The sequence below is a fragment of the Chlamydotis macqueenii genome, chromosome 1 (genome assembly GCF_036417535.1).
Source record: "Chlamydotis macqueenii isolate bChlMac1 chromosome 1, bChlMac1.mat, whole genome shotgun sequence".
NCBI lineage: Eukaryota > Metazoa > Chordata > Aves > Otidiformes > Otididae > Chlamydotis > Chlamydotis macqueenii.
Genome location: NC_141556.1, coordinates 94,661,565 through 94,681,073, shown reverse-complemented (window position 1 = coordinate 94,681,073; position 19,509 = coordinate 94,661,565). Strand labels below are relative to the sequence as shown.

The 19,509-nt window shown below is 40.9% G+C and overlaps 1 protein-coding gene across 1 annotated transcript; it reads left to right on the top strand.

Annotated features, from left to right (window-relative positions):
• Nucleotides 1-941: 941 nt before the first annotated feature.
• Nucleotides 942-18,736, top strand: ZBTB11 (zinc finger and BTB domain containing 11). The gene is made up of 11 exons (XM_086762091.1): nt 942-1,664; nt 4,258-4,493; nt 5,174-5,405; nt 6,544-7,358; nt 9,793-9,972; nt 10,466-10,702; nt 11,092-11,236; nt 12,329-12,446; nt 13,257-13,415; nt 13,884-14,059; nt 15,425-18,736. Exons 1-11 carry the CDS (start codon nt 1,355-1,357, stop codon nt 15,949-15,951), a joined length of 3,135 nt encoding a protein of 1,044 aa, XP_086618217.1. The 5' UTR covers nt 942-1,354; the 3' UTR covers nt 15,952-18,736.
• Nucleotides 18,737-19,509: the final 773 nt, after the last annotated feature.

Here is a 19,509-nt window from a genome sequence, read left to right as displayed (position 1 = left end):
ATTTATGACTAGAATTTCCTGTATTGTAACCTATGCCTGTTGCCTATTGCTATGCAGCTCTGAGAAGTGTTTGCCTCCAGCTTCCCTGTATCCTCTGGTGAGGCAGCCGGGGACAGCACCAAGGCCTTCACAAAGCCTTCCCTTTTTAAGGCTGAAAAAGCCCGGCTCTCAGCCTCTCCTCATCCCTCTTGCTCTGATCCCTGACCCTCTTTGAGGCCTTCTGCTGGACTTGCTCCATCCAGTCAGTACCTTTGTATTTGGTGGGATGACAGTAGTCCAGATGCCATCTTGCAAGCAGTAGTGATGGGAGGGGTTGCTACTGGCGATGCTCCTGCCCGGGGACAGGCATCCTGCAGCTCCTGCGCCTCCTGTCTCTTGTTACGGGTGTACAATAAAATCAGGTCAGAACCTGGGACAAGGAAAACCAGCAGGTGACGTTCAAAAGATTTTCTTTCTTTCCTTTTACAAATAAAACAGAGCATGCACTCAACGCACTGAGATGTAACTGCCATGCCACCCTGCCTGTGCTGGTGTGGCTGTCACCAGTTGTGCGGTTCCCGATAGGTATGCTCACACTGCAACGTGAAACCACATTTCCAATTTTCTCGTACTTGCCTCCTACTCCTGAGGCAATTTTGAAGGGAAGGCTGCTCGTTTCCGAGCTAGGGCTGTAAAGACATCTACTTACGAGCGTCGCCGCCTCCCAGCGCCATGGCCGTGCCTGCCGTCACGGCTCTGCCCGGTTCTAAGATGGCCACCCTCACCCTTCCGCCCGGCCTCTCCTTTGCCCGGTCTCAAGATGGCGGCTTTGTTCCCCCTAGGAGCTGCGCCCTCCTTGCACACACGCCCCTCCCCGCCCTCCCTATGCGCGCGGGCTTCTGACCTCACTTCCGCTTGTGCAGCAGCCATTTTGTCTTTCCGTCGCTGCTGCTGCCCGAGCTTCTCCCTCCCACCCGCCGCCGCTGGCCGCGAAACTCCAGTTCCCCCCCGGGCCCGGCTCCCGCCGGCCGCGCTCTCCGGCCTCCCCGCACCGGGGCGAGGGGCCGGCGGAGGCGCGGGGCGCCCCCGTCCTCCTTCCCCCGGCAGCGCGTGCTCTCCCAGCCCCGGGAGGCGCCTCCGCAGCCCCACGGACCCCCCCACCGGCGAGGGCCGGGGCACCTCTCCCGCCACCGGCTCGCCGCATGTAACTAGCGTCCCGCGGCGAGACGCTGCCCGTAACCGCCTCCGTCCCGGGGGCGAGAGCCCGACCCTCCTTCCCCCCGGGAGCGGCGTGCCCTTGCCCAGCGGCGAAGGGGGGAAGCCGCCCCTTAACCCCCCCGACCCCCCACCATCCTCTTTCTCCGCCGGCCCCGCCATGTCCAGCGAGGAGAGCTACCTGGCCATCCTCCGCTACCTGACCAACGAGCGGGAGCCCTACGCGCCGGGGACGGAGGGCAACGCCAAGCGGAAGATCCGCAAGGCCGCCGCCTGCTACGTGGTGCGCGGCGGCACCCTCTACTACCAGCGGCGGCAGCGGGACCAGCAGCGCTTCGCCGAACTCGAGGTGGTGCTGCCGGCCGAGCGCCGCGCCCGCCTCATCCGCGCCGCCCACCTGGCGCCCGACGGCGCCCACCGCACCCGCCTGCAGACCTGGCAGGGGCTCTCGCAGAAGTACTGGTGGCGAGGTGAGCCGGGCGAGGGGGGGGGGGCGGGAAGTTTGGAGCGGGGGGGTCGGGGACCGCGGCCGGTCAGCGGGAGAAGCCCCGCCGAGGCCGGGGGAGGGAGGAGGAGGAGGTGGCTGGCGGAGTGACAGCTCCCGCGGCGCCGGGTTTGTGAAGAAGGCGGCTGCGTGCCCACCCGGGAGAAAGCGAGGGGGGTGTGGGAGGGGGGAGCTGTCGCCTCTCCCCTAACCGGTGCCTTTAGACGCCCCGTCCCAAAACGCGCGGTCTGTGGGCTGCGGTCGTGGGTCGCCCCTCCGGCGGCCGGCCTGGCCGTGCCGGGTACGCCCGGGTCAGCGGATCGTCCTCTGACTTCGTCCTCGGTAGCCGTGTTTTGAAGAGGTGGAAGCACAGAGCGTGACAGTCCCTATCCGTGCGTGACTCAAGGTAGCAATTTCTCCACTTGTACCCATTCCGTAGGGCGATAATCCATTCCCTGTGACCTCGTTTGGCTTTTAACATCACAATACCTTCTCCAGCCAGCATGTGGATGGTCTTCACCTTTAAATAGTAGAGCAGCCAGTGACGGTTCGTAGTCCTTGCGCTCATTGTTGTATTTGTCTCTTCCTTCCAACGAGAAGCCGAAAAGACCAAATGAATTCTCAGCTGGGCCCTGGGTGGTGTCATAGCTGTTAGAAACGGTAGTGTATGAACAGCAATAGTTCCCAGTCCAGGCCGCCTTTTCGCTGAGCCAGTGACTTGGTGTCTGTGTTCCTGTTGGGTTCGATGTTCTGCTGTTACTCTTAGGTATCCATTAAGCAGTTGCACAGGGCCCAGTTTCTCTTTGTACTGTTTCTCTTCTACTACTTTTTTTTTGATCCATCAGTCAGCACGTCTGTCATTTCAGCTTTAGATTTCCTGATCTTAATTCGGAGGCTTTTTGCTCTAGCTACAGCCCATTCTTACAGTTCAGATCGCAGTGACTTGAGGATCTTTGACGTAAAAAAAGGATTTGGTGTCTCAAAGTTGATACATCCATTCTGGATGATGGTGGTCTTGCCTTTATCTGGGTTCTCAATGTCTGCCTGAGGTTGGATTGTTCTAGCATCTGCTATCATCCTATGCAGGAAACTTCCTTAATGGACCTCAGTATATCTTCTGTTCGTCAGAAGAGGGCACTCTCTATTCTGCATCTTTTTATCTTCCTGGTTATTTCTCCTTGCACAACCTGTATTCTCTTATTTCTCTAAGAATACTAAAATTCATGCCCTGCTTTCTGTTCCAGCATTTTGTTTCTTATCTGTGTTTCCTTGAAAACATTGGTTTCCCCTGCTGTTGTAACACTCTTCTGCTGCTAATGGACAGCAGCTTTGACCCAGTTGTCATCCTGAGATAGGTGCCGGTCTGTTGTGTCTGTCTCCTCTGTAACTGGGAAGCGATGGGCTGGAGTGTGGCCCAGTGGCCAGGAAGGGTGTTAAATATGGGGTATGAAGTCCAGAAGCCTTCTGTCCTGAGAACCAGTCCTGGTTTCAGCTGAAATCAAGGAAATGTAAAAATGTTTGAAATAGGCATGAATGTCTTGGGTTGGAATGTCTTGGATTGCCTGAAGTCTGTGTTTTCCTGATCCTTACAGAGATACATATGTAATGACAATGCATCTCATGCTCTGAAAAGGTGTGAGCAGTGCAAGTCTTACTCTGTGTCAGGCAAGTTTTTGAGCTGTGCTAGATTTTGATCTATAGGGACACATTCTATGTATGCTTTTATATTTATTTATAGTGAAGAAAATTAATTGGGTTAAAATCCATACACTGAAAATGCCTTGGTACCTAAAAGAGGACCTTGAGTTTAGGAACTGTTGAGCATTTAAGATTATTTAGTGACGGTGCGAGTTATAGAACACTGGAACAGGTTGCCCAGAAAGGTGGTGGAAGCCCCATCCCTGGAAACGTTCAAGGCCAGGCTGGATGAGGCTCTGAGCAACCTGATCTAGTCGGGGATGTCCCTGCTCCTTGCAGGGGGGTTGGACTAGATGACCTTTGAAGGTCCCTTCCAACTCTAACCATTCTATGATTCTAAGTTAAAGTAGTGGTGGGAAATTATTTTTTTTAAATCCCCAAATTATAAGCAATTGGTTTAAATCAGTGTTAATAATACACATCAGCATCATTGCATATAACACAGTTGGTCCCAATTTTGCAAAAGGCCTTAGGTGAGCCTTCCAATTCTTGTCCCCTTCACTAAGGACACGCTGAGATCCACCTCTGGGCTAAACACAGGATCTGGTTATAGCTTTCATTGTCTTGGGATCTTTAGGGTGAATGTACAAATACAAGTATTTTTTTCTAGCCTTAAAAATCTTTCTAGGAGAGTCTGCTTGATACAGTGATGTTCCAAATGTTCTATCTGAAAGTAACGGTGGATTACGGTAGTGGCATATGGTAGTGGCCAACAGAACTGGTAAAAAGAAGTCAGAGGTGGAAAGTGTAGGTGACTGACTTAATTTTTCTCAGGAAGTGTGTAGTATTGTTTTGCTAATCACCTATGTATTTAATTGTGTGTTTAAAAGTTAATTGAGTGAAGATTAGAAGTCTAATTAAGTTCAATTAATTTCTCTTAGGTATTCTTAAGCAGGTTAAAGATTACATTAAGGAATGCAGCAAGTGCCAGGAAAAGCTAGATCGCTCTAGATCTCTGTCAGATCCTTCTGAAATGCTGGAGGAACTAGGACTGGATGCAAAATCTCATGAAGACAGTAATGAAACAGATGATGAATTAAGTAATACGTCATCAATCCCAGCTGCATCCCCAAAGCCTGTAAAGAAGAAGCCAATAGCAAAGCATGAGCTTGTATTTGTAAGTACCATTGTTTACATCTGAATGTATTTAAGATGTTTGTTAGTATGTTCTTAGTCACATACTTATTTTCCATTGTTGTAATAATCTTGCAATGATAAGATGACATAAATTTTGCCAAGGATATTCAGTATCTGGAAACGGGTTACTGGTATATATGACATGAAATTAATTATAGTATGTCCTCTTTGGGGAAAAAAAAAAAATCACTCCAGTTCCTATTTGTGCATGTAGGACCCAAGAGAAAATGAATGGCAAAAGCATAAGTAGTAAAGCATCACATGCAAGATTCTCATGGAATCCTATCTGTTCCTTAATAAATTATGCTGTATTTATATATAAAATTATTGATGATAACTGGGAGCTCATACACATATAAAGACTTTTGAATCTAGAAACTGGTTCAGACTGTAGCATTGAACAATAATGATAAAGGTCAAAGAACTGTTTGAATACCCGTGTCTTCCCATTTTTCCAGTTGTCTGTTTTAACTGTGTGTGGAGGGAGGGTGAGATGACGCATTTAAAGAAAGAAAACAATAGTAAAATTAAACTGTATATTATACAGGCCTGAAATTATTGTACATTTGCAGAAAATAATCCTTTTCTGTGTTTCAGTGTGAATGCTTGAAAAGGCACAGTCTAAATGTAATGAAGTTCTCGTAATGTTGTTTATGACAGGTTGACAGTAAGGGCCTTGTGAAGCAGTCATCTTCCAAACATTGTCTGTCAGTCTTAAACCAACTGAATCAGCAGAGGCTTTCCAATCAGTTCTGTGATGTGACTCTGCTGATTGAAGGAGAGGAGTACAAAGCTCACAAATCTGTCTTGGCAGCCAACAGCGAGTACTTCCGAGAGCTCTTCATTGAAAAGGGAGCTGTCTCTAGTCATGAAGCTGTAGTGGATCTGTCAGGTGAATTGTTGTGGGTTTCAAGTTAGAAATCATAATATCCTAAGTAAGGTGTATGGTGTTTGATTCCATCTTTTTTGAGTGTTCAAGACAACCAAATATTTTATCTTGCTTTTTTTCTCTCTTTAAAAGTATTTTGTGTGGATTTTAGTGCTAAAGTGATCACTCTGGTTTTGCATAATCTGATCTTCTATATTGAACAGACTATGGGATTTCACCTTAAAATTTCTGAGAAGTTTTGGATTGATTTTTACCTTGCTTGGGTGTGTTTTCTCCTTGTATTAGTCACAAACATTAAAAAAGGCATCATTATCAAATGCTTGAATACATCAAGAGAGGATGCTAACTAGCTTCTCAGAGAGCTCTTTGCTGAACAAATACTAAATTGTTTCCTATGTCTGTAAAACACTGTTTCTGCTTATTTTTCAAACCTTCTGGTACCTTAAAGATAGGAGACGATCCTAAAATAAATGTTCTAAAAATAGCTTCGTACTGATGAAGAGTATTGTACAGAGCATATGCCGCTGTGTTGCGTTCTTCTTAGTTTCTTAACTGTGTCTGTCTCTGCATGAGCGATAGGCATGCATGAACAATAGATTTCTAGAGTGATGGTCCAGAAGGTCCCCCAAATTATATATTTGATTTATGATTTCCAGGACTGTGGAAAACTATACCAAATGTTTACTTTTAAGCATTTTTATCTATATATCCACACCTTTACGTGTCTTATTTTTCTGCCACATCACTTGTTACTTAAGTCCTGACTACTTTCTGACTGTAGCAGGTCCAGAAGGACTTTGGTTAAATTAGGGTTAATCCTCTTCAAAAAATATTGTGGCTCTCCCAGCATCCTGAAACATTCTTCTCGAGAATTTTATTGTGAAAATACCTCAGTTCTATTTACTTATTAGAAAAGTTGTCTCTGTTTACTTCCACGTAGCAAATAACACAAGGTGGACTCTTTTGCATAAATGACAATTGAGTCCCAGTGGAGGGGCTTCAATGCTACTTCCAAGTGTCTTTCAATCTAAATTTCAGACTTAACCACATCAAAGGTGAACTGTTGCATTCATCATGGGATATTTTGGTGTAATTCAGGGTCATCAGTGTTTGCTCTAATCCCTTGTTTTATTTCTGGTAGGGTTCTGCAAGTCCAGTTTCTTGCCTCTACTGGAATTTGCTTATACTTCAGAATTAACTTTTGACTTCTGTAGTATGGCGGAAGTGGCCATGCTTGCCCGGCATCTCTTCATGTCAGAGGTCCTTGAAATCTGTGAAAATGTGCACAAACAGATGGAAGAGAAACAAATTACAGTGTACCAAAAGGGAGATATTCAAACAGTAGAGTCAACACAAAATTTAGCAGAGCAGACTGAAGTTGAGATGCAGCCCGTGGACAGTGCTGAGCGACCTGAGCTTGCAGCCAGTGAAGTGCCGGTAGCTGTGAATGGAACTCCTTCGTCTGCTGAGCCAGAGGAGGCAGCAGCGCTTCAGCCTGATCTCCTGCCCTCAGAGCCTGCGGAGACTGCTCCAGATGATCTTTCGAAGCCTGTGGAGCAGTGTGAAACAACTGAAAATTATGTCAAGATGCAGCTGTTGGAGAGCATTTCGAATAGCACTGTGCCTGTCAGAGAGGCTGAGCCATCAGCTGTGGAAGCCATGGACACACAAAGTCAAACGGAAATTGAGACAGATCAAAATGAAAGCAGTAAAGCAAATCTGGACACTGCTTCTGAAGACTCTTTGGAAACACTCAAGCAAACGTGTGGCACACAAAGTAAAGAACAGAGCATTTCAGTTTCACAGCTGGAAAGCCTAGCTTCCAGCCAAGATGATACTTACAAAAGCAAGCTTCGCCAGCGTTCCGTTACTGAAGGGGGATATATCAGATTGCATAAGGGAATTGAAAAAAAACTGCAAAATAGAAAGACGAATCCAAAATCTGCAGTACAGCAGGTACTCTATATGCGTATAGGCCTGTTGTCAGTAATCGTCCCGTGTTCCAAGACCAACGTGAAAAGACTATTTCCTGATTCCAAGCACAGTCTAGCAAATGTTTTTCCTTTTTGAGTGATTAACATTACTACAAACCAAAGTAACTTCTAAGATGTGGCAGTTGAGGGGGGGACATGACACAAAACAAAGCAAACAAAAACAAAAGAACCCCAAAAAACAAACAAGATTGGCCTCAAAATTCCTTCAATCTTGAAGGTCTTTAGAATGCTTAGTGACTTTAGCCCAGCTTGAGTACCTCCTCACAGCTTCTTACGGTTGGGCAGAAGGTGTATCTTCTCCCTAAAATTATTAATGGTCTTGGAATTTAATTCTTAACTAGCATGTGTGTATGTCAGTCATAGACAAACGTATTTATCTGTTAGAGAAGTGAGACCTCACATTTGTTAAGACTTGAAAACAGGGTATTTGGGATGAAAAATTTGACATCCTTTGTAGATCTAAGACATAGTCATGAGTCACAATAATGCAGTCCTACTACCTTCAGATTGAGGTCAGTTAAAAAAAAAAAAAAAAAAAGAGAGGTTCAAAGAGCACCGGTGTTAAAAACTCAAACACTTGGGCATATTAAATGTTTAGTAATTAAATTAGTTGTTTCAATTTTTTTTTTTTTTAAATGAAGTGATCCTGTTATTCTTTCCGCTTCAGGAGCCTTTCCACTTTTAGTGCCTATGGATAGCTGACATTCACCTCACTGAGTGTTATTACATTCATTTTTGTGACAGGATACACTTTGCCTTACTCATTCCCTGTTGGCTAAATCTTAAAAAGAACTGTTAATTTTCAGAGATGTTCTGTGAGATGTTTACATACTAAAGCCACCAGTGCCACAGGCAGGGGGATAATTTGTTATCATTACAACGCCCTCCTAGGAAGAAATTGTAGTCTTAGTCTCCTTTTACAGATGGACAACTTAAAGCCCAGATGTTAAAACCAGCACAATCAAAATATTTGAACAACCTATTTATGATGGTTGGAGAATGACAAGTTTTTGTTCTGTTTTGGGAGGGGGAATATCTACCTTTGGGAACAGCTCCTGTTAACTTACTTTGCAGTTTTTAAATCTGGCCCCTTGACAGATGAGGTCTACAGACAGTGGCCACCTATGGAAAAAAGAAGTTGGTTTTGATAATTGGTCAGAATTTGATTAATGAATAGGCTTTTGCTTTCCTAACTCATTTCATAGCTTTTTATCATTTTTGTCTCATGCATCCCTCAACTCCCCTCCATGGGCACTGGATGTTGTACAAGCATTGGGAAGGAGACACTCCTTCCTGAGTTCCCAGTTTTGGTGCTGGAAGAATAACAGGAAGGAAAGTTTGCAGGAAAAATGCTGCTGACTTTTGAATTACAGTAATTGAAATTGGCATGGAGATGTTGAGGATGAAGCATGCTTTGTATGAATGGATTATTTTCTGAGCTCTTAGAAATAATCTACTAAACAAAATTATTTTTGTGGCTTCACAATTTAGCCAAGTTTGCATAAGTTTTAAGAGCAAAACCCAAATTAAAAAAAAAAACCAAAACCAACAAACATTATGTCCCTGTGTTGAGTTTCAGTTTGGTTTTGAGAGACATGGAAGGGCTGGCATGCTTTAAAAAACTGTTAGATATTTTACTTGTTGAGAGAACAGGAAGAAGAAATGGAGTACTTTTTTCTCTTTCCTTGTTCTCAGAAACCTGAAGGGGAGATATCTGATACAGGAAATTTCAGCCTGATCACTTCCTAGCAAGTTTCTACAAAGTAAAATAGATTAGCAGTTCCAGGTAGCACTGCCAATACTGCTTAACAACAAAACACTAGTGTCTAGCAAAAAAACCCACTAGTAAAGCTGGAATGCTCTTGGCAGGAAAGAGTTTTGCTTAAATACTGTGAATTTTTTTTATAGGTTATTAATAACTCAGTTTTTGCTGACTGGTAAAAATTAATTAGGCCACTTTTAAAAAATCTTATGACTTTCCTAGTAAAGTAAATGTAAATCCTGAAAAGGGAAGTTGGAGTTTAGGAAAAGGTTGGAAACTTTTGATAGAAATTGTGACCAGCAGTACTTTGTGGTTCCTCTGTAACTCTCTCTTAGCTCTCACTTAGGCAATTACTCAGGGCTGAATAGTTCTCTCTGAACTGGTAAGTCATTGTCTGCCTATAATTGTAATCCGTTTATGGTTTTAAAAGAAGACTGATTTTTCACCCACCATGTGATCTCTAGTTTTGCAGTGAACTGAAAGGGGGTAACTGTCTAGCAGCTAAGTAAACTGAGCAAAATTATGTGGTATTATAGTAACACACAGAAACATCAGCTTTTAGGACCAACTTGCAGAGGAAATATAAAATACAGGGTAGTAAAATTCATTCAAGGGTTATGTTTTTCCAACTTAGGTTGCCATGAAGCTGGTACAAAGAGGGAAAAAAATGAAACAGCCCAAAAGAGAGACTACGGAAAATAACGAAGTAGAAACTCAACACAAATGCACTGAGTGTGGAATGGTGTTCCAGCGGCGTTATGCACTTATAATGCACTCACTGAAACATGAAAGATCTAAAGATTATAAATGTCCAGTAAGTTGGTGGGTTTTTATCTGTAAACCTCCCTCTATATGAAAATTAATTCAGTAATGACATAGTAATTATTTTTCTTGCTTCTTTTAATTCCTGTATTTATTTTCCTTACGGATTTCAGAGGTGGATGCAGCCCTGATCTGGATGGGGTGGAGTAAAACATGGTGCAGCCACATGGCCTGACAGCACCGTACAACTGGGAGGTGCGCTTGCTGCTTAAGGCAGTGCTGCTGTGGGCTGTACTTCTAACCTTAGCAGTAAATTTGCAACTGTGTTTAAATTAGCCTGGAAGTTAGCCTCACTGGGAAGTGATAAGTGGTTCTGTCAGTAGCCATAAAATTCAAAATTTACAAATATTAATTAACCTGAGATAAAATGCCTATTTGAGTCAGGTTATAGACCTAGCTAATCATATTACTATACTTAAAACTCTTCTGTGAAATAATTTTGGACTATTAAATGCAAAGTAAACTTGTAATATTTTCTTTCCCAGTTGTGTAAAAAAGAATTCCAGTATGGTGCCTCCCTGCGAGCCCATCTTGTCCGGCACACTCGGAAGACTGAAGTGAACACTGCAGCTGCTAATGTAGAAGAGACAGGCATGTCTTCGGTGAAAGGGAGAACTAAACGGGAATTTATATGTGACATATGTGGGAGAACTCTACCTAAGCTCTATTCTCTCAGAATACATATGCTCAAACATACAGGTGTGAAACCACATGCATGCAAGGTAAAGAGAAAGTCCTTTTACTCTGTAATCAAATTAGTAATGTTGTCTTGATGTTTTAGTATTGACACACTACCCTAAAATTTAGGTTACGTTAGGTCACTTCAGAATGGGGAAAACGACTGTAACATTCCTGATGAACATTCTTGTAACCCAGGACTGAGAAAACTAGAATGAAGTTGAATCATGAAAGTTCATATTCCAGTGTCTAGAAGAATGTCTTCCCTTCAGTATTCTTTTTTAACAGACCAGTTCTGTCACTGGTGCAAACTCACAGGCTTGGCCATCCTTGTTCCTGAGAAATACAGGAGGTTTTATTGTGTTTGAAGTTAAACACCTATTACATAATGAGTTTTATTTGTCCTATTCCACCGGATATGGATTTTTTTTAGGTTTGTGGAAAGACATTTACGTATAAGCATGGATTGAAAATGCACTTAGCTCTCCATGAAGTACAGAAACAATTCAAGTGTGACTTATGTGAAAAGTCTTTTGTCACAAAAAGAAGTCTTCAGGAACATAAGAGCATTCATACAGGTAAGTAATGAGAAAAAGGATCCTTTTGCTTTGTTTGGCTATTGTATACTGCTGATTTTTAACCTTGTTCTTCAGCGTCAAAGGAACTGTTTAAGTAGTAGTTTCTCCTTTTTCTTCTACTGGTCAGGCAGCTGAGATAAAGGTAAGTAGTCATTTTACATTTATTTTCTGGGTTTATTTTACGATAGCTTAATGTTGTTATGCAAAAGATACAAGAACAAGGAATCGTGGTTGGTCTGTTCCTGTGCTTTTATGTACGTATTGATGCCTGTGTCTTGTCAGTCCAACAAAAATAGGCAACAGGCTGGAATGTTCTCAAGCGCTTGCAATTCCAGCCTATCCTTTCAGAGGAAAATATGCTAAGTTAAATTTCTAGAATCTCCTTATATGTTTTAACAAGACTTGCTGTACTAATACTGAAATTTTATAAAATCTGCTACCTTGAAAGATTTTAGCATGTGAAAGATGACAGCATAATAATTTAATACAAGCAGAGTTTTAAAATTGTGATGTGTAGAAATTGTCTGTGTTTCTTGTTTCTCGAGTTGGGTGGAGTCAAAAGTAAGAGACTGTTTTTGTTAAGGCAGTTTGTTCCAGAAGTGAAGGAATTTGTATTAGTACTCAGCACTCCTAAATTGATGAATTGGAGCAGAAAACTTTTATTTTAAGGTGTTGCTCCACAAATTCAAGGTGTAAGTCATCCATAAGCAATGCTGCATTGCTGGAGAAGTTGCATATTATATGAACACAGACAATTGGTTTTGGGTTCTTTTTTTTTCCTCACACAAGAGGGCAATTTTTTAGGCTGTTCACTTTTCATGACTAATTAGTACCTGCAGTGTTGTACCTGTGTTTAAAAACACACAATAAAGTAATTGAGAGTTGCTGCTCCCACCTCTCTGTATTGTTACATTGGCACATACAAAATACACTGAAAAAATCCATCTGTGTGTAATTAAACCAACTTCTCTTTGTAGCACAGCTCTGATTACTTAAGATAAATTATATGAGAAGAAAAAAAAACACTCTCACAAAGCACTCCAGAGATACGGAGGCCTGGCTTTGTAATATGTTTTGTTTTGGTTTTGTCAGGAGAATCCAAGTATCTTTGCTCCATCTGTGGAAAATCTTTCCACAGGGCATCAGGACTCAGTAAACACATTAAAAAACACCAGCCAAAGCCTGAAGTTCGTGGATATCAGTGTACTCAGTAAGTTGGTTGGTGGGTGTTTTTGGTCGGGTTTTTTTCTTAACATTAATGATCCTAGTAATTTTAACGATTAAAAGCAGCTCCTTGTTGTAGTTTAAAACTCTTCACGGGCCTGGAATAAGACTTTTAAAGCATAAAAGTAAAAAATGCACTTTTGTTAATAGGTGCATTGCAGAGCAAAAGCTTGGTTTTTGACTGTTACCTACCTCTAGTTTCATACAGTTGTTTTCTAATGAGTGTGTTTGCATTTGTAGCCATAATCAGTAGCTATGTGGTTTTTTACTTTCAGATGCTTTCTTGTAGGATTCTGAGTTTGTTTTTTGATTTCTAAAAAAAATACATTTGAGCATTACAAACAACAAATCCCAGTTATCTATATCAATAATTAATCATCTCTGGTTAAGGGAAGAAACAGCTGTTACTAACCTTATAAGTTCATATGGTATAATACAAATTTCTGATGTCTTCCAGTCAGTTTGCCTTTGATTATTCCCCATAAAAATAACAGAAATAATAAGTTGCCTATAACAGACAAAAGTGTTTCAGAGATCCTCAAGTTATATTCCAGACTCTCAAATAAGCTGCTCTTCCTTTTTAACTTTCCGTAGTTTGGAAAGGAATTGTGCTTTATATAGATATTGATGACACGGTAGGTGTTGTCTTCTCAGAGTCTTTAGTTGCCATTAAAGAAGAGGGTTTCAGTGCCTTTTGAAATGAGAATCACCAAGGTTTTGTGGTTTTTTTTTCACACTTAGTTTTTTTTATTCCAAAGATTTGATGCATGGGATGCTAAAACCTTTACTGTTACAGGTGTGAAAAGAGTTTCTATGAAGCTCGTGATCTTCGGCAGCATATGAATAAACATTTGGGTGTGAAGCCATTTCAGTGCCAGTTCTGTGGAAAATGTTATAGTTGGAAGAAAGACTGGTATTCTCATGTCAAGTCTCATTCTGTCACAGACCCTTATAGGTAAGAGGAAATGCATTTAACAGCTGAAATGTACTAAGCAGTATGCAGTTATACAGATCTACAGCCAGTCAACAAGGAACTGCCTAGTCCAATTGATTGGTGTTGACTGAGGTCTTGAGTGCTGGAGAACAGATGGATGACTTCAGGTGGTGTGGTCCAACTGTTAACCTGCTGGTGCAATCCTGGAACGAATACATATGAGGTTGTAAGAGGGTAAATGTAATTATGAAGTTAGAAATGCTTTGTATGTGATCTCACTTCTCTAGAATGGTAAGTGGAGGATCTGTGGCTGTGAATAAGAGAAAATGTAGCTCAGTACAACAATATTATTTCTAATTCTGGAACTAGTTGTCATATGAGACAGTATTCCCATTAGACTTTGTCTACTATAATTGAAGTGCATTTTGGTTTAAAAGCATAACATAAGCACAGAATAATGGTTTCAATAGATTTCTCAACACATTTTAGGTGTAATATATGTGGTAAAGAATTTTATGAGAAAGCTTTGTACAGAAGACATGTACAGAAAGCCACACATGGTAAAAAAGGACGAGCAAAACAAAATCTGGAACGAATTTGTGAGCATTGTGGAAGAAAATTCACACAACTTCGGGAATATAGGAGACACATGAACAATCATGAAGGTATGTAGAAAACAAGTAGTCATGACATCCCTCAACCCCTGAAAACACGACGGAGAAAGGAGTAGTTGTTTCTTTGAGTCTCTGTGTGTCCTGTGTTGCAAGATGCACAGAAGTTCTTGCATATTCTCTCCAGTTAGTTTTATGCCAGTCCTGGTTTTTTAACTTGCTTCCTGTGATTCCCAAAAGTGCTGCTGAGATCTTTCTAAAACTGCAGTCACACACAGGGACAATGACAATTTGTGCTTCTCAGAACGTTAATGAAGAGGAACTTTCTTAGAAGTGATTAAAAGGTGTATATGTCGCAAAGAATTGGATGTAAAACATGTTCCAGTTTGAAAGGTTAACAAAATATTCTTCAAACAGGAGAGTGATTGACCTGAATTTAAAAAAAGGACCACTGTTGGAAGTTGGTCAACCTGGTGATTTATAACAAGCAGTAAACTATATGATGTTTGAGGAAAATATGAAAACATTTTATAATTAAAAAAAAAGTATGTGCATTTTTTACTTTAGATGTAAGTATGATATTGATTTTTGAGTATTTGGTTGTTCCAGCTGTGTTGGTAGTCTATAGATGCTCCTATCTTGGGGCAAAAGACCACTTTTTTGAAGCATGTCTCCTTTTAAAGAGCTGTTACGGATAAATCTAAGAGCTGTCTAACTATTGAAATAGAGATTTTGTGTTTGTTTCTAAACAGGGAAAGTGTCCTGTAATAGGTACCTAGCCTAAATCTACAGTGACTGTTACAGAGGAAAAGCCAGTATGGAAATAGTGTTTGTCGTGACCTGCATGCCCCATTAGATACTACAGGCCACAGAACTCACGTTGTAAGGGAGAATAAGATTATACAAACATCAGATGCAGTATTTGAACATACATGGTGTGGAGGAGGATGGAAAAAGCTGTAGATGGCATTACAAGCTAACTAGAATAAGTGCTGATTTGATGAGACGTGTAGTAAGATTTACAGAAACAAAGTGACTAAGAATGTAAGTGACAAATTCTATTAAATAAAACATGGTTTCAGAAGGGCATCACCGACAAAAAAAAAAAAATTAAAAAAATTAAGTGCAATGTTCTTAAAATAGGGGAGAAGCTGCATTAATGGAAATTTTGAAAAGAAAAATTTTTAAAAGTAAAATGTTAGACTGGGCAGAGCACTTATGAAAAATCTTACCATTGAATTTATTATGCTTGCATTATATTGTAGTACAGAAATGGTAAACAAGATGTCTTTCTTACATGGAAAAAGTTATTTCCTTTGTTCTTTTTTAGTACTCTTCTCCCTGTCACTTCTCATCATCGCTTATGCATATTTACCAATGCTGACGGTCAGATTTTCCTTGCCTTCCCTTTGAGAACAGGTGTGAAGCCATTTGAATGTCTGACTTGCGGAGTAGCCTGGGCCGATGCACGTTCATTGAAGCGTCACGTGAGGACGCATACCGGAGAACGACCGTACGTCTGTCCGGTGTGCAATGAAGCTTACATAGATGCTCGGACGCTACGGAAGCACATGACCAAGTTTCACAGGGACTACGTACCCTGCAAAATTATGCTGGAAAAAGATACTCTTCAGTTTCATAACCAAGGGACACAAGTGGAGCATGCAATCAGCATTTTAGCAGCAGACGTGCAGGAACAAGAAACAGAGATTAGTGTTGGTGGTGGTGCAATTGAGACTGTGGTAGTGACAGGAGAGACGCTTGAAACCATCGAAGCAGTTGCAGCTACTGAGGAATGTACCTCAGTCTCTACTCTTTCTGACCAAAGCATCATGCAGGTGGTAAATTACGTATTGGCGCAACAGCAAGGACAGAAATTGGCGGAAGCGACACAGGCCATCGAAACTGTAGAAGTAGAAGTGGCCCATGTTACAAAGACAGACTGAATACAGTATTTGAGAGAGCAAGAAGGGTGTGAGGTCTTATGATCTGTGAGAGCTAAGTATTTAGCTGGGTATCTGAGGTTTACAGTGATACCTATTTGCAAACAGTTAATCACCAGTACTGAACGTCTTGGTGATGAAATACTGCATCATGCATTACAGGGAAAAAGTTAAGATGCTTCAGTGTCAGCCAAGGCTTTGAAGGCAAAAATTTCTGCACTGACCATAGCTGTAAAAAAAAAAAAAAAAAAAAGTTGGAATAATAATGTTTACTGTGTCATGGAGTAAGTATCGTGCTGTAACTTTAAAAAAAAAAATGAAAAGAAAAAATATAAAGAGGCTGCACTGAAAAGCAGAAATGCACAGGTATTGGTAGATTTTTTTTTACTTTTGTTTTTATGTGCATTTCATAGTTTATGAGCAAATTATCTGTGTTGGATTCTGTCTGTTTACGCCCCAAGACAAGAGGATGGTAGGATGCTTCGTGCAGTGTGTGCTTTATGCAACATACAGAAAATCTGAGACTTTTTTCTTTAGGTAGATGCACCACTGGCAGTTAGTGAGTCCCAGTTTTGAAGAACTTATTTAAATTCCAGGTCAGTGGGTGGCAGGTCGAAGGTTCAGCAAAACACTGCAAAATGTTTTACGGATAATGGGTGGAGGTCCACTGAAGTCTGAGGAAGCAGTTCTCTGAGATGAATGGTGAATTTGAGTTGACCAGAGGGCAGCCCACTGCAGGGAGACTACTTAGAGGAGTAAACCTCTTTTTATTTGTAAGCGAGGAGCTTGCACTTCAGCCTCTGTGCACAACCATGTTTCATTTAATGATGTTTGGTTGCGTAAAGGAAGCTATTGCCGGCATTGTTGTATGTATCCAAATCAGGCAATGGCGTGATGAATGTTTCTAACTTTGCATTACATTTGATGCAGAAACTCTCAAATGTAAAAAATCTTAATGGCACACTTCTTTGGGAATATAAATATCCTGAAAAGTCCAGCAGTTACGGTCTGATCTTGCCTCGTGTCATGTTGAAAGCGGGAGCCTTGCTAATTCCCAAATGGGACACGTAGCAATATCAGGACAGAGAACTATGAAAATCTTAGTATGGGGTAAAAATTAATTTTTTCTGAAAATAACAAAGTCTCCAGAAGACCTTATTACTGCTGCTGTAAGAAAATACTTCTAGGGCAAGCTAATTCCTGATGTTACACCATGGAAAAATTCTGACTAGGTTTTCCTGCAACTAAGCATGAACCAGCCATGCTTGGCCCAGGTTTAAATGTCTCTGATTTTATACCATGAACAGTGCACGTGTTAATCTGTACAAGCTGTGGGTTCTTTCATTTGTTTGGGTTTTGGGTTTTTTTTTTTTGTTTTGTTTTGTTTTTTAAGCAAGAAACATGTCTGTCGAGGTAACTGAATGTGCTGTGCACATGAACAATCAGAACTGTATTCTTTAAATTGTTCTCAGTCTATAGTATTATCAAATGTCTCCCAACTTTGACAGCAGCAAGATATCCAAGGAGACAGAAGCCAGTAATATTGCCAAGTAAACCTCGTAAATGAAGTTACATGCATTTAACTCTGTGCTACCTGAGAAACAGATCCACCTAACAAAATTTAAGCAAAATCTGTGACAAAGTAACCACCTCATTTGAAATAGTATTTCTACCTTTCATCTTATTTAACTATTTGAGTATCTGTCTACTAAGTTACAGAATGGACTGTTCTTTTTATACTTTGCAAGCATGTAGATAAGCAGTTGTTGAAATTTTTTTAAGCAACATGTCGTTTGAGTTCCTGCCTCAGAATTAATCTGTAGATGACTATTTCAAAGGTCAAGGTCTTCCTGCAGAGAAGTAATGCAGTTAGTTATACATCCTGCAGCCCTTTAAAATTACCAAATTAAGTAAAACTAAAATGAACACTTAATACTGCTAGCTGTAACTCTTGAATTTTTGTATGGTCGAGAATCTGGAGATAGCCATTCTGCTTAAAATTGAAATACTGCCATTATGATGGGAAAAGATTTAAAAGAACGCTAGGTAAACTTTGAAATTTACTTCCATGTTTGTATCTTACAAATAATCATGTATTGTTAAAGTGAGGAAATGTTAAAGGAAAAATAGCTGTAAATAGTGCTAGAACATTATTTGTATATTTAGTGTGTTACCTTACAAAAAGAATATTACCAGCACCTCAGTTTAATCTTTGGTGCATTTATTTTTTGCCCAACCTATGGAAGGGACGGAAGTGAATCTGAACTTCAGAGCCTTGTTACCCAATGTAAAAATACTTTAACTGGCTTGATGGCCTACCATTTAAAAATAAAAACGAACCAACCAACCAACAAAATCACAGAAAGTTGTTTTCTAAACAAGACTCAGCCAGGAACATCAAAGCTGGATGTTGCAGCACCCTTTTCCTAACATCCTGTGCCTTACCTTTTCAGAAAGGCATGAGGTCAGTAGGGAGTGTCACTCTTAGCTTTGCTATTCCCGTATGCGTGAAGCTGCCTGATGTTTTTCTTTAGATTTCAGCTCTTAATTTAAGATGTTCACTACTCTTCTGCAATCTATTTAAAGTCAAACTGCAAATAGGTAGTTGATATTATTTAATTTGATTTTTTTTAAATAATGTTCATGAAAAGTGTTCATTTATAAAGTATTTCAAGTGAATTCCTGTACATAATGAATTTGATCTGTACATTCTGCTGTTTTTATTTAGTGTTAGATGTATAAAGTTATGTTTATTTCTGTCATTAAATAAACTGAGCTTTGCCATTAATTATTCTTTCAAGTAACACTTTTTTTCAGGGGACAAAAATAAGTGTTCAAGAATTATTTATTCCTTTTCAGCATTTAGCCTTACTTATGTACATAGATATCTGGTAATGCCTATTTTTTTTTTTTTTTAATTTTTGCTCAAGTCTTGAAGAATTAACTTGTATGAGGAAAGGAAACCCACTGCCCTCCTAAATTGTGTCAGAACATGGTTATACGAGAGCACAGCATATCTTTATACTGAAATCACTTTGGCTGCAAGAGCTCTTGGTGGATGAGGCATCTGCTCAGCCCCCCAAATACCCAGCTGTAACCATTTTAGTTTGTTTCAGAGGTTCTTTCTCTTGACTTGGTTTTCCGTACAGTAATTCCACCCAGAAGCAAGCATCACACAGCACTTCTGTCTTGGCCTCCGTTCTGGGACGAGTATTTGAACACAAGGCTTGTGGCTTAGAAGTTGTCCTCCAGTGTCACTCTCCTGGCTGAAGGCAACTCCTGGTCTGGGAACAGTGTCCTGCACCTTGCCCTTTGCTGTTAGAGCAAGTTCCAGGCAACGTTGCAGAAAGGCTGATTACTTTTTGTGGTTCATCCTCATTCCTAGGGGAAATGCTAGGAGCGTTTTAGTCTATCAATCAACTCTTTTGTGAGCCCATATAGGTAAGCAAGCTAAGTGGGAAGTAGGTAATTAAATAAAACCAGGGGTTTCAAAAGGCCAAGTGCTGAAGAAGTAATACAGCCTACCATTGAACAACTACTGCTCAACAGGGCAGCAATTAT